Consider the following 16,114-nt stretch of genomic DNA (forward strand, 5'->3'; position numbering starts at 1 on the left):
CTCGTTAATCTGAGGAGTTCAGGTAGAACTCGCCTTCAGCTTTAGTAACTTCTCTTGTAAGGAGAAGTTCACAGTGCTAGGTATGGAGAGTCCGTATGACCTCAATCTAGGCATGCCATGGTAGGCAAAACACCGGCCATGGATAGACTGGCGTGCATGCACAGTTGCGAACTCACCGCAGCTAATGGAAAGGATGTGCTCCTGCGAGAGGCGTATGCAACTGATGTCATGTCGAACACAGTTGAGGGTGCGTTGACGGGATGTCAAACGTCACCAATTCGTACCCAGCTCGGGAAGATTGAGGTAGTGAAAAGGGCTATGACAAGTAGTCATGCGTCCGAGTGTCTTGCACAGAGCCGAGAGCCTGTGGTAGTAGACTGCGAGCTTACAGAAAGTCAAGCGTCGCATGAACCGGCACAGTGCCTAGAGCCTCGTGCGGTTGGAAGGGTTGCGTAAGCCAGAAGAGCGACGTCACCCGCTTCCTAGTCAAATGTCGTGGTGACTTGAAGAACAAGTACCCGACAGATTAGGACGATCAAAGGCACATCTTTACGTGTAACCTTTAGATCAAATCCTATCTAAGAGACGAGGTGTCCGAGGCCGTCTAAGACAAAATTGTAGATCAGTGAGGTGCTCCGGCAAGTCTTTATTTGGCATTTGGTAAATATGTTTTTGAAGTTTCTTACAACCTTTGTTACTCGGTTAACGTGCACTAAAGTTCCAGAAGAGAGCTTAATGGACTGTTGCTCGTCGTCCACAATGGACGAAAGCTTCCTAGAAACGGCTTAAAATAAATAAATGGTTCGCTGCTCAAGGCTGGGATGCCTTGAGAGACAGTCCGTACTTTTTTTAGGTTCTGTGGAAACATCGCGATGTGTTCTCAGAGGAAGTACCGTGCCGCCTACCAGCAGATAGAGGCGTCGTGTAACGGGGTGTATCGTTACATGAAATTAACACTTAAAGGTTGTTAATTAATATATTATCTAAAAGGTAGATAATATTTGGAGGATATTACTTTATATAGTAATGTCCTGAATTCTTATCCATAAATAGGTATAGACCATTATGTCTATTTATTCCGCAGACTAATCAGCTGTAGAAGTAATCAAAGAGAGTTACAAGATAAGATAGATAAGAATTCATTTACATGTTAAGTATTAGTTTATAGTTAAGTCAACATTTACACAGATAGATTAACAAGACACTTAACTATATTAATACACTTTTCATTTTACACTCTTAAGCTAACTTGCCTTAAGAGAAGTCTTCCTCTATACGTACAGTGTACGTCACCTAACGAGAGGCACCACTCACATCTGAAGCAGTGCGAAGTGGACCTTTACTGAAACAGTACAAGTCGCAGTGCCCCGTTACACCAGCTTACACCCCTAAAAATCGATATCGCCACATACCCGGCCTATACATATTGGACGTGGACGATTTTTTTATATGTAGATGAGATTATTGAGAAATAGCACGAATATGGCTATTTTGTGGCCTCCTGCCAATTCATTGTATTTCTTCAAAAGACTCAGTGCTCATGACGCAATGTGTTTACTACAGTGCATTTATACTGATATTGAAGCTTTTCTTACAACTCATTTATGTAGCGGAGCTACCTCGCTCCTAAAGTCAGAGGAAGATTTTAGACTCAGAGTCTCTTGTTCTATAGAACTAATGTGTTTAACAACTCAGGAAGTCGTACAAGCTATTAAAGCTTAATGAATCATAGCGCAAGGGATTTAGGGGCTCATAGAACCAAGCGGCAACTAGTGCCCAAGAGGATATATATTCTTTAAAAAGGTTTTTATCTCGTACAGATCAATGCGCAAGCCTTAGGAAGGCACTTAACGCTTTAATATCAAAATGGAAACTGCACCTTATTTGAGGAACCATAATGAGCCCTCACCTTTCGCTAATGAGCCCTCACACACTAATTGATTGGTCAAATTCACTCATTTTATGGCTAATTGATTGGTCAAATTCACTCATTTTTATTGCACCACTACATGACCCCTCAATTCCACTGCGACACTATTACGCAAACGATACACCATTCCGACAGCGAGAGAGAAAAAACACGACCATACGACCATTATAGGCTAATAAAGGCAAAGGGGTCATGGGTGGTGGATCTATTCTAGGTACCAATGGTTGCATTGCGGGTGCAGGCCTTGTTTGTGGGCAGGTCCTGGAATTGCGGCCTACTTGGTTGCAATTCCTGCATTTTCGACGTGGAAGCAGGGAGTTTTCGACATGTTCAAATCAAGAAAGCTCACGGCGAGCTGACGTCCAGCCACTAGGCCTTCCACGGCCTTGGACTCGCTCAGGATTATGGATATCAGCATCCGGGACGGCCGCAAAATGATCTAGACGTACCCTTTGGCGATATTCAGACGCAGCTCGAAATTCGTCAGCAATTCTTTGCATGGCAGTCTCTATTGTCAATCGTAAAACAGCATTTTTAAAACGTGTAGGCTGTTCTAACCAACAATGACTGTTAAAGTCGTCAACTGTTAATGGACGTTGGTTTGGTCGGAACGTATGCCGTCAAGGAAGGCCCATGTTCGATGTGATCATACCTATGGTAACCATGTTAATGTTAATGAGAAAGAACGCAAATGCCAAATGTCAAATGTGCAAAGATTAGCAGAACCGTTCTTCCAGAACGTACCAGAGCAACTTCCTTGTTACAAGTCTTTGCTGGTACTCACGATGCGTCCAACGCAAGCCTGCAACTGATATCTTTCCCATCACAGAGGCAAAGACGGGTCCTAATTGCATATCTGGAATGGCTCGCTGCTTTGCTGTTGTATGTTTGATGGAAGCTAGCTGAACGCTGCACGCTAGTCGACATGCCGTTTCAACTGAAAAAGATCGCCAGTTGAGACGGCAACCCATTTTTTAACGCAGCGTGAGCACTCTCCACGCCAACGTTGTCACATGACCAAAGTGGAGTTTGTCACGTAAAAAAGCCGTGACAAATCTTTTCTTGTAGATTAGCCATGTATTTGCAAAATACTGCATTAGTGGCACATCAAAGGTTGCTCGCATTTTCCAAAGCTGGTCATCATAGTCAGCAGAAGAAAGTGTCGCAACAAGAATGTTCCATTGAGTGACAAGCTTTTGAAATGCGTCAGCTGTGTCAAATGCTCATCGCAGACTTGCCTGTATATTCTTCTTGATGTGCCAGCGGCAGAAAAGGCAACTCGCGGAAGGGAAAACTTTGTCTAAAGCACCCATAAGCGCAAGTTCGCAGTCTGTCACAAAAGTCTTTGCAGCAACGCCAAAATCGTGGAACACTTTATGGACAAGGCGCATTGCCCACGTGTAGTTTTCCCTTCTTTCAGCCTACATGAAGCAATATGCAAAGGTGAAGGATTGCGCTGTTGCCGTCACTCCTACGATATGCAACAGAGGTAGGCCAACCGGTTTGTTATGTAGGTGGCATCAAGTAGCCGAAGCTTTCCGGCACTAAAATTAGTGCATATCTCTTTGGCGGAAGGCTAGCTTATCAGCAGATGCGCAGTTTTGTTGATGGTCTCTTTGTGTGAAAAATTGAGCATTCTCGGTCGCCAGACTGTCAAGCAGGGCCGCCAGCGGAGACCCGCCTGGTAGTACTCGCTGGCGCTCTGTTTGACAAATATTGTAGATGTCGCGAGGGGTAACCATGACTTCCTCGTTCTGTAGACTAATTACAATACGGCTTCCGTTTACACCAGCGCGACGCAAGTCAAGGACAGACTGGTGCTGGTTTTCGCTCAAAGCACGGCCTTGTGGATGTACGGACCGGTCGGCAGACGGGGCGTGATTATGCCGGGCATTTATGACCACTACTGCCCACTAGTCGTGAGCACACGTTGAATGGCTCAGCTGCATAAATAGTTGGTTGCGCGCCTGGTGCTTCTTCGCTGACGTGATCCTGCAGCAACAGGAGGTTTTCTTGACTGCAAACAGACAAGCGTCAAGCCTTTTACTTCACCTCCTTTTTTGTTCCCAACCATTCGCGTCCGTTTGACGGTCAACACGTACCCTTGCTTTGTACATGCCTGTCTATTGAAACGCGAGCATCTTTTAAGGATTTGTACTCTAATTCTGGTGGTCGCAGGAGGTTAGATTTGGTAGTTGGTCGCTTCTTTTGTGTATTATTACGAAATGTATGGTCGTATTTTTTTCTCTCTCGCTGTCGGAATGGTGAAGTGTTTGCGTAATAATAGCGCAGTGGAATTGAGCTGTCATGTAGTGGTGCAATAAAAAATGAGTGAATTTGACTAATCAATGAGCCATAAAAATGAGTGAATTTGACCAAGCAATTAGTGGGTGAGGGCTCATTAGCGAAAGGTGAGGGCTCATTAGCGGTTTCCTTTATTTAATTAGTTAATCTAAAACCTTACCCTAGCTAATTCGAAAATAAATTTCGGCCGCCAGATTTATATCTGGCGGTGACCACGTTTGTTACCCATAATAAATGGGATTTAAGTAATAAACTACTTTAGAGTAGGATAAAAGAGTATTTTACCCATAAAGTAAATTTACCACAACAAGGTTCTCCAACCGATATGTGCCCCATTATACCCTCCGCCATCAGACTGTTGACACCGAGTGACAAATTTCGCTTCATTTCCTCTTTGAGGATGGAACCTATACAGCTAAACGTTCGGTTGTGTTTTTCTTTTCTTTGTCTCATGACAATCAAGCGTGAGTCACAGACTTTTAGCACCTTCCTCGACGATGGGGCAATGCTCCACTATGAAAGTCACTCTCCATCAGAGGATGAGGAGAAAGAGGGTCGTTTTTACACGCCTTTTCCTCTGGATGAACGTCGGCAAGCCCCGAGTCCGTTCATAGAACGTGGTGCCGCTGATGTCTTAACTGCATTAAGTAGGATACAGGACCCTGCGTCCAACATCATTACAAATCCGCTCGATGAAGAGCAAGAGCAGGCAATCCCATAGAGGAACAAGCTCGTCGTCGAGCTGCCGAGATAGCAAAAGCTAAAGCTCATAGTAAACATAGTTCACTCTGCTTAGTGCGGAGGAGCGTCTCAAAGAGATCGCGGGTCACAGTTTGGCCATCTGTACCACTGGTAACCCGGCCAGGACGCCAGAAAAGATCGCTGCTCGCGACGCTCATCATGAGCAATACCTTACACCAAAGGTAATGACGCAAGGTCAGTATCTAACGCGTCTAAGTGATCAATCCCGTGGGGCTTCAGTGACCTCAATGAGAAAAATTCCGATCGCTTTCTTTCCAAACTAAACAATAAGTGAAAACGAAGTCTCATTTGAGAACTGGGTCCATCGGCCCGCGCCTCGCAATATTTGGAATATTAGAGAGTCTGCGGATGTGGCTGATGTTTGTTTTGAATGGAAGCATCGCTTCGATTTCGCCAAGTTTAAGGTCAAAGGCCAGTTACGTTCGGCATTTATGCCGCAAAATGAAGAAAGGTCTAGCCAATACTTCAGTGCGTCAGTTGACCGTGCAACCATGGATCGTAGCCGCACTGAGGCTATTGATCCACCTAATCCCAATTCTAGTGGTAAAAGCGATGTTTAACGCGAGTTGACCTTGAGCTTGGCACTCAAACGTCAACGGCGTACGGGCAACCTTGCCGAAGAGGTACCTCAAACTCCCAAAAGTTTTCAGAAGAAAACTTTTGGGAGTTTGAGGTACCAGTATCGGTGAAGTGGCTGAGTTACCTTTCAGAAGAAAGGTAACTCAGCCACTTCACCGATACTGGTATTGGCCCTTACGACGACGTCGCTTAAATAATTCTCCACGTAAAACTGAAGGTCCCCACGCGCATTGAGAACCCCGGGGGGATGCCGAAATCTCGACGGAAGCATTTGATGCTTTAAAGCACGAGGTGCAACTTTTTCGTGAGAGCCTTGCTCGGGTTGAGAGCTCATTTGAGGCGGTTCAGATCCGTCATTCGAAGCTGGAACGTGAGCAACCTCGTTCAGAGGGCCAGGTGGACATCCTGATATGGATGCAGCAATCTGCGGTACGACCGCCTGTCTCGCGAGAAACTCGCATACTTGTTTCCGAACGGTAACAGGGCTGATATCAGCAAGCCTATCGACTAATTCTTTCCCACCAAGCCCTGAGCAACGCAGTAGTATCGACAAAGGAACGCGTGGGTAGGTGGCCGTTGACATAGTACGGAGTATAGCCTGTAGAGGCAGGCATAGGCAGCGTTATCTAACGCAAATTCCACCAATGGGAGCATTGAGCTCAGCGCTTCAACGTTTTAGCACACACACTGAGTAAAACGTCTTCAATGACGCGATTGACACGTTTAGTCTAACCATCAATCTTCGGATGGTCCGCGGTGGATGTCCAATCTGGTGCCAAGCACTCAGAAATTGATTTCCAGAATTTACCCGTGAAACGGGGTCCCGATCAGAGACAATTGCCACTGGCAAACGGTGTTGTCGAAACACGTGATCGATGAAAAGCCTTGCTGTACCTTCACCATCAATGGTATCCGGCATAGCCGCTAAGTGAGCCATTTTGCTCAATCGATCAACAAAGACCACTATGCCGGAGTTACCAGCTGAATCTCCGGTATACCGAAAACAAAACCCATACTAATGGACTCCCAGCAACCTACCGGGACGGGAAGGCTCGTTTGTGGCGCAGCAGCATGCACCGAGGGTTTAATTCGTTGGCAAGTTTCGCATGTGCAAACAAATGTGCTGACCCATTTATAAAGTTTGGGCCGCCAATAACTCTGGCTTACCGAGCCGTAGGTCTTTTCACTACCGAGATGCCCACCAAGGATAGTATCGTGTGTATCATAGAGGATTCGGTACTTCAAATCCTCATCATGAGGAACAACGACAAGCGGAGGGTCCGCGATGTCTGTGCAATAAAGCAACAAGGTCGTTATCGATAGAAAATCGATGTAACCGTGCCATTACGCACCGAGCTATTTGGGGCTAGATCCTAATTGCTTTCACCTCCTAGAGATTCAACAGATCCTAGGTCTCCCCCAGTAGGGCGTCCCGCCCCTACTGGGTATCGACGTTTTCCCGCACCGTACCAGATTTCTGGTATAGGTCGGAATTGGTGCTCCTTCGAGCTTTACGCGTATTTCGTAGGGGACAAGCGTGAGTACAAGCCTGGCTTGTTAGTCCTTCAAGCAACTGTGAAAATCTCCGATAAGCCAAGGTCAATTTTAATTGACTCATGCGTGTCTTGCAATTAAGCTCGACGTCTTTCCCTTAATGTAAATCAACAATACAAAGAGGCGCTTAAAGCGCATGAAAGTGTTACAATTACGAATCGCTTAGCGACTGGGATTCGTGTCACTGTTCCTAAAGTTCCATTGAACCTAGGCATAAAGTTTCTGGATTTGATAGAATGGAACGCTGTCTCGTCCTTGATTTGTATTCGGACATGATATCATCCTTGGTATGGGCTGGCTTAATACAATGAGTCATGGATCGATTGCAGGTCTAGGATCTAGGACCTTAGGCGCCACGCGCAATGTTCCTAGCAAAGTTTTGGAGAGTCATGAACCCATCTTTGCAAGGCAGCAAAAGCGCTATTGGCGCGAATCATTGACTAAGTCTGTCAGTATTTTAGGCATTAATAAAGTCCCATGTTGAAAACATCAATTCTGAGCCCGACTCAGAAGAAGGAAGTGGAACGGCACGCACTCCGTCCAGTGGCCCTCTTTGCAATAACGATTCACTGAATGCTGAAAGCATTGTTGGCCTAAGGCCGAGTCATCAAGTGTAATATCCCTGAGATACGTGGAGTGGCACGTCTAAGTCCACCGAGCGTGATCGGCCTAGGTGGCACCATACTGAGTGTCAATAGTGACACTGTTGGCAATTCGCCAGGACATTTTAGGTCAAACCCTTCTAATGCACGTAGAGCAACACGTAAACGTTCGCTGGATAAGGAAGTTGAGTTGCCTAAATCCTTGTTGGATGTCAAATTAGACACCATGTCTTGTATAGAACCAATACAGGCTGGAAAATCCGGGGACGTGAATGTCCCGGCCTCTAAGAGGCGTATTGTCTCTACTCCAAGATAGGAAGAACGCGAAGGGTTTAGACCGTCACAATATGATACGAAAGAGCAATTACACACGCTTGTAAATGGTATGCTTTTAACATTGAGGGGGAAGTTAGCCTTGCGGCAATCCCTTCGTTGCATGCTCCTTTAGAACTAGACGACATGTCTTTCGATTAGTGCGGCCGATCCATAAAGGCTGGCGACTTAAAAGTGGTTGTGGTCATTCGACCAACAATTGAATAAAAACTCATATTTACATCTCAACGAAGTTGTCCTGGATGGCACAAAAGCTGCACTTAGTGCCTTGAGCGGGTCATCGATCCTTAAACATCCTACGGATCCATTAAATTCGTTAATTAAGGAATTCCAAGATGTGGTATGTACCAATCCGCCATCTGTTTTATCTCCGGAGAGAGGTGTCCGTCATGAAGTTGACTTGGCTCCAGAAACCAAATACTTTGTCACAAGACAGTGGCCTTTACCAAGGGAACACTGTGACGTCATTGACGATTTCTTCCGTGCTAAGCACGAGGCTGGAATGGTACGAGAGATCAAACATCCCCATTCGACACCGATATTTTGTGTTAAAAGCCGTATGGTAAATGGCGCATTGTATATGCTTATAATTAGCTTTCTGCTGCCACTATACCACACAAATCCCCATTCCTAGAAAGAATATTCTTCAGAACAATATGGTGGGATGTCCAATGTACAGTGCACTTGACTTAGTTGATGTTTACTACCAATTCTGGCACTACCAAGTCAAAATTGGCCTTCTAGTGTTGTCTGTGACGCATCAAAATTTGCCATTGGCAGTGCTCTGTTACAAACAGATGCTGATAGGCGTGCACGGGTTATTGCGTTCGAATCTAGACAGCTTAAAGCTGCGGGAAAAAAAATAATCATTTCATGACAAAGAGCTACTTGCTATGAAGTATGCTCTCGTCAAATTCAAAGTTCATCTGCTCGGCTCTAAGTCGTTTGCAATATATACAGACCACGCGTCATTACGCACTGCGACTAAGTCGCCTCATCTCTCACAGAGAATGGCCCGATAACTATCCTTTTTCGCCGAATACAACTTCGAGGTGAAGTATAAGCCTGGCAAGCAGAATTCTTTGGCCGATGCGTAATCACGCAGGCTGGATCATGAGCTCTCTCATTTAACAACCATAATGTCGCCTATTACTGAATTATTCTGTTCGGCTTACGCCAAGGATGAATAGTGTGTAGCTCTGCTACGTGCTGTCATTAGCACTGTCTCGGGTTTTAAATTGTCGGCACGTCTGCGCGCAAGGACCACTCAGTGGCGACTGAGAAGGCCACCGGATCATCCGAGGTGTAGCTGAGCTACCTCGTTTCTAAAGGCAGAGGAAGACTTTTTGACTCAAAAAGTCTCTTCGTTCCATCGAAGTGATGGGTTTGATAAATCAGAAAGTCGTACAAGCTATTAAAGCTTAATGAATCATAGGCCAAGGGCGAGTGATGCAGCTCACCACTTTATGTAAAAATATTCCAGCCTTCATCGTTTGAGAAATGCTTTTCAGTATTTGTCAGCAAGTTCTTATTAATATGCCATATGCAAAGAATATTCTTTGCTTGAGGTAGAAACAGTGAGATTGCCGCCATCAATGCAATTCTCTGTCAGTGACAATCACAGTAGGTCCAGCGATTCTGTCTTGAAAAGCGTGTCTCATTTGTCGAAGTGCCCAGATGTAAGCGTCCTCTGAATCGTGTCACAAGAATATATAACAAAGGGAATATGACTGGTTGTGCATGCCACACCCATGACATAGGGAAGTGCATTGGAAGCTAGATTTGTCCGCTCTTAATACAAAAATAATATTTTCTTAAAACAATCTACTAACCTGTTGGCTTTGTATGTCAAATCTACTATAAGACGGCCTTCTGAAGAAAAGTCCTTATCCGTTAAGATACAAGACTTTGCTCAGCTAAGAGGCGTGTGAGTTTATTCGACGATTGCTCTCAAGCCGAACTACATTTTCATCCAGTGTGTCTCATAGCGCTTCAAGAGGGCTACGCCCACGGTAAAATTCTTCTCTCACGATTTTTTTACATTGTAAATATCTTGTCCAGTGACTAGAAAAGCAGGATCTGATCGCATCATTGTGTTCAAAGAGGTGATCCACCTTTTAAAAAGTCCAAAATTTTCTGCACAAAGATACGCCGAACGTCAAAAAGGCTTCTTATGTGCTCATGATCAGTCACTATTCAGCGCCAACTGAGTCAAATAGCTGGGTAAGAATGGAGAGTAAGTGTGGTCGTTGCAACACACAACCATATGGCAACCGATAATCTTGCAGCATTTCCGGAAACCAGGGCGCTAAATCAGTTGCAGAAGCCCTTGCTTCTGTACCCACCACCATAAGCGCAAGCAAGCCACACCATTGTAGTTTTCGGCATTTGTCGGCCTTTGTGCGTAATTTCTTCGTTGAATAACCTTCTTGCCACGCAAACGTCTGGATTGCCTCCTCCGCTTCTTCGTGGGTCTTATAAATGTGTTCTAGTGGTTGAGCAAGCGGCATGATGAAGACTGAGTATTAATGTTGGCGGAATTGTAGCGATGCACACCCTGGAATATACGCAAAAATATTTTGCACTGCAAACACGGGGGTGGCAATATTTTTTCCTATTATAATTACTTTTTTGTTTCTTTAGGAGTGTGGCTATACCGAAAGGTGTGTGTGACTATACCGGATCCCTATAGAAAGATTTTATATTTATTCTTAATGTTGCCATACTTAATATATTGTAGCGACAATGCAACAGTTCTGCTCATTGTTTATTTAAAGTTTTGACATTCAACCTGTCAATCGCTGCTAGACGCGTGAATTGGCGGAGAACTATGAGTGGCGTTACCGAAAGGTGTGTGTGGCTCTACCGGCTCCCTATATATTATAGCTCCACTTTTCCTTATTCCAATACTTCCTCAGTATCAAGAAAGGCATAGTATAGGGTTAAAGTTCTCAGTTGAGGAAAACTCTTAGCAGCCCAAAGTTCTTCCTCTGCACGTCGTGTAGTGTAGATTAAATAATACTGAGACAGTACTAGTGAAACTTGCCCCTTTACATCTGGTCGCTCGTCGTGGGGTCAACGACTACGTACATACCATCCAACATGGGCATGTTGAATGAAGATAGAAGGGCTTTCATGCCCGCGTAAAGGCTTCAACACTACGCGTGACAGGTTCACTCACTTGAAGGACCTCGAATGGAACGAGATCGAGCAAGTGAGTTCGACTGTAGTTGGGCCAGCCGTTAGCGCAATGTTGTCCGCCCTGCAAAACGACGACGAACATGCGGCTACCACCAAGTTCATACAACATGAAGTCGACGCGGCCCGTAAATTGACAATTTTCTACACCAGCAAGGCTCGTAACAGGCAGAACTGTTGTGAGAGCAATATTTACATGCCGCTGGCGGGCCGACGCATGCGCGTCAACCCGAAAGTTGAAGATCGACGCCTTTAAGCTTAAGGCAGTCTAGGCGACTCCTTTTTAGGATGAATTATACGTTGCAATTAAGACTAGCCGCTTTGATGATGATGCGACGAAAGTGAAGTTTGGCATGTTCAAGTTGGCCTTACGTGATAGATCTGGGCCTTCACAACATTTGTATTTGAGTCGTCCGAGGTCTTTGAGTTCCAGCCCAGACAAACATTTGAGTCGCCACGTGCCGACTTCAAGGCTCGAGCAGAGCTCCTGGATTTGAAGCAGGGCAAGTGTGGCATTCATGGTTACGCTTAGCACAGTAAGATGTTGCGTGAATAAACGATTGATTGACAAAACAGGTTACTGTGTTCATCAAGATTTTGCGGATGGTTCCGTCAAGACCCACTAATCCTGCCTCGAATTAGAGACGCTGGGCTTTAAGGCTTACGCTACACGACCCATTGGTTTTTGGGTCGTATAAGGTCTTTAAGACCCACAAAAGGTAAATTGTAAGCCTTTAGATAGAGAAAAAGTAAAACTGTATTTGTATATTAGGTTTCTACGTAACGATCTTCTATCTACTACTGACTTAATTATATTAATAACTCACTATGCATGGCGCCTGCTTGCGCACCGCACAATCGTGTCCTGTGACGATTGGCGGGTTGTATAAAAATAAATCAACCAATAATAAGAACTGATGTCTTGTTGCATCAATATTACCCAATTTGGAGATATTGGAACTATTTTAGTCAAATTAATAAAGAGCATAATTTTGTACTTCTTTATCTTTCCTCTTATAGGAAAAAGTATTTATTATTCCTTTAATAGGAATAATATTTATGTTGCTGGATACCCCGTTACACACGGTGCGAGCGGATCGACTTATATTTGCGGATCAATGCAAGGGCCAATTCGAAGAAACAAGAGAACCTCAACGGGTTAGCTCGCTACATGATTTTTTTGGGGAATGTCTAGACCCACCTCAGCTTTTTGCTAAATCCCTCCACCGAAGTTTGACGTATTTAAATTGTTATGTATTGTATTACGTATACGCGGCAGACTACAGTCTGGAGGGCAGGAGACGGTTTTCGCTCAATCTTGTCACCTCCGGATAAGCTTTCGCAGACGTCGAGCCTTCCTGCCACAAGGATATCACGGCAGATTGCTTGTAATTGTCCCGATATATGCTTTCCAATCTTGCCATTTTTGGGCAATGTGACGAAGCATCTCGAGGTCAGAGATGAATTCGAGCTGGCACCCGGTGTTCCCAAGTTAAATATCGTGGTGTAGAGTTCTTGGGGGTTGGTGCGAGGGCGGACCCGCCACCTCTTCCGAGTGCTGGGCTGGAAGTAGTAGGAATCCATCAGACAGCCCGGTTGACCGGGCTGTCTGTTGGACGGCGGAGGATGTAGGCTAACGGTCGGCAGCGCGCAGCAGTGATCGAAGTTGAGAATGGTTGCGTTCCGCAGCGTTGGTACCAATTCTTGTTTGAAATTCGACACGGGTTCCGGATCTTGTCGAATTTCAACAAGAGCCTGTACGCTACGGAGCTGTCGTCTGTGAAAGCTGTCTAGTTTGGGTAATTATGTTGCTGATAAAGCCCAGGTGACGCAATTGTATAGGAGAATGGGTCGTACGTAGCAGTCGAAAAGTCGTTGTCGGGTGTTCTCGAAGGTCAGATCCGAGCGAGACCAGATTGGCTACATGCGGCGGAGGGCGGCGGTAGCGAGGAATTTGCGTCAAAAGACATTTTTTTATCGTCTAGTGCCGCTCCAAGTTTGGTGCCACACCGTCAGTGTGGCACACTTCGTAACGGGGCACCTTTTGCTAGTACTGATAACAGTTCTACATTGATTACAGTGAAACTGGTGTGCCTTGACCACTTCATGTACAAGACGTACAAAGAAAGGTTCTAAGTAGCTAAGAAGTCTAGCTACTAGAGGGAAATTCTAAGGATACAAAATAACGATCTTACATCCACTGATTTAACTATGTTATTAGCTAACTATGCAATGCGCCTCCTTGCGCGACCTAATCGTGTCTTGTAACGATTGGCGAGACTGAATGTAAGCTTGAATCAACCAATCGATAGAACTAATGTCTTATTGCGTCAATATCACCAGATTTGGTAATAGTGGAACTACTAAGTCAAAATTTATAAATATATTGATTTTGTACTCTTTATTTATTTCCTCTGATAGAAAATTATATTTATGTAACGGGACACCCTGTTACAACATTCGTCTTCAATCGCACGGTCGGTCGGGTCGGGTCGTTGTTGCTTCAGTTGCGGCGGGCGACCATGGTGCGCTCGGTCTTGTATTTCAATTGGCTAATAATAAACCTGTCTGTTGCTATGGGTCTAGACATTGCCGATCATGAAATGCTTATTGAAAGCGTCGAATGGGGCTGCGAACGTGGCCGCGTCGTTTTCTTCGCATTGAGTTCTTAATACAGGACCTGGTGTGGAGAAGAGACGTTGTTGCTGTATGCTTTAAAGACCATACAATTACGACGAGGGAGGTCAAGACGTTTGCGCCGCAGTGTCTGCACCATTCGGATTCAACCCTTCCATTAAGTTAACAAGCATTTCTTGATAGGAAATGTCTAGACCTACCCCAGCAACAAACGGGACTATTTAGTCAATCAAAAGACGCAAACTTCGGTTGGGGAAGTTTAGCAAAACTATGGGTGGGTCTAGATACTCCCTTCTTATTGTATGAAGGGAATAATGTTAAATAAATGAAATTATCTTTATAGATACTACTATCAATATTACCTATAGGGTAATGTTGCGGCAGTATGTCTTCAAATAAAAACAGCAATCACTGCTGGACGCGCAAATAGGCGGTCACTATAAATATTTTTGTTTTAATACTTTAAGTCAGGACATTAAGAAGTATTAGTGGTTATGTAGGCGGGCATGTCTTAATACGGCCACGCTCTACTTAAGCACACACCCTAGCTTAGCGAGGAAGCGGTTTGACCGTCTATTCCCGTGTGCAGTGATGTAGTTGTCGTAGGCGCCTTAACGACCTTTCCCAACACAATTTGTACTCTGGTATACGTGTCGTCACGGGAGCGGTGACCCGACTCCTCGTGTGCACTTACCAAGAAGGAAGTAGTTTTCAGACCGAATATATTTAATCGTATAAACTATGAATATCGATTTTTACCATCATTAAATGTCATCTCTGTAGATAACACTAAATTGTATTGCGAGCGTATATTTCTAGATACCTCGCGTAACGGACGACGCTAGGCGTCATCCCTCCTAATGTGAATGCACCTATGTGCATCACATACACAAGGGTTGGCTTACAATGTGAATAACACCCATGCGGATGGTCTACTACTTAAATATAGTAGCTAGACCCACCCATTTAAGTACACAAAGTGTACTTAACGGGGACTGTGTAACATTAAGGCAACTATAGCCCGTTGCACCATCCCCCCTTTAAGAACGAATTTATATTTGAAATTCGTCAAAGAGGGCAGAGGTAAAGCGAGCTGCTTTACGCGCCGCTTAGTTCTATTATTCACTTTTGCTCCCTGTGTCTTGCACGGAGCCTAATATGCCACCTAAAAGGGGCAACGTTGGTGGGTCGTCTGCGCAGACACCCACTTAACCACGCGCGAAGCGCACGTGCCGCGTTAGCACGCCGGCAGCGTCTAATGCCTCAATTGAAACGCCGACAGCTACTGCTGCATCAACTGGGCTTATGGATCTATCCTACTATTACAGTGAGGATGTCGATCCATCGCTCATTGTCGACTACAATGAGTCGACACCGTTCCCGTCATCACATAGTAGTGATACGGACAACGAGCTAATGAGGAAGGACCATCCAATCTTCTCATTGCTCCAAACATGGAGACAGCAAAGTTTTCCAATGCTGTCTCGTCGTCTGCGCTGGCTAGCGCAGCGACCATTAGTGAGAGCGCTGCCCATAAAGGTGCAGCCGCTTCCCCGTTGGGTAAAACTAAAACGTCTATTGCTCAGACCATTATCCATAACGGTTCTGACATAGAAGATTCTGAGCCTAAGGCTCCGCCGGCGACACGTGAACGTGCTCGGTCGGTGTCACAAGCCAGTCGTATCAAACGTGGCTATGTGACGGGTGCGATATCACTGATGCCCCCTCTAACTAAATGGCCTCTTCTAAACGGGCCAAGAGCGTTGCTCCTAGAGCGCGGTATTCTAGACGCTCATAATTGATATGGCTTCTATAATACATGGAAGGTTCAAGGAAAATCGCTTGAGCGTATTTTCTCGATCATTCCTATCCTCATCAATCAGTGCAGCCGGCGCCCGATAGGAGTGGCGATCTCGCGCACCTACTCGCGGCTGCCTTGCCTTCGACCGTTCCGTCGCCGGCATTAAGCGCTGCTGAACGACGTATTGTGGATCACAAGGGTCAAGTCTTGCGACTGACCTGGGATCTTGTTGATGTCCGAGCGAAGGCTCGTCAGGGTTATGAACGCCTGAAGATTCGCTTGGACCTTCTGGAGAAGATAATGCTGAGGTATTCGCGTTACTCGCGTGATATCCCTCGCTCTACGAGTCCTCTCCGTGGTGGGGGGAGTCGATCGGCAAAAAGTTTTTCGCCTTCTCGGTCCCCCTCACGCGAA

General features: G+C 45.4%; 1 protein-coding gene across 1 annotated transcript; it reads right to left on the reverse strand.

Moving 5' to 3' along the window:
* Positions 1 to 2,204: 2,204 nt before the first annotated feature.
* Positions 2,205 to 2,595, reverse strand: CCR75_007282 (uncharacterized protein; the record flags this gene model as incomplete). Its single annotated transcript, XM_067965343.1, is given in 3 exon segments — positions 2,205 to 2,369; positions 2,380 to 2,438; positions 2,583 to 2,595. 3 exon segments carry the CDS (start codon positions 2,593 to 2,595, stop codon positions 2,205 to 2,207), a joined length of 237 nt encoding a protein of 78 aa, XP_067823105.1.
* Between the last annotated feature and the right edge of the window lie 13,519 nt (positions 2,596 to 16,114).

This window comes from Bremia lactucae (genome assembly GCF_004359215.1).
Source record: "Bremia lactucae strain SF5 chromosome Unknown BlacSF5_NotPlaced_17_SHOA01000003.1_2250557bp, whole genome shotgun sequence".
Taxonomy (NCBI): Eukaryota; Oomycota; class Peronosporomycetes; order Peronosporales; family Peronosporaceae; genus Bremia; species Bremia lactucae.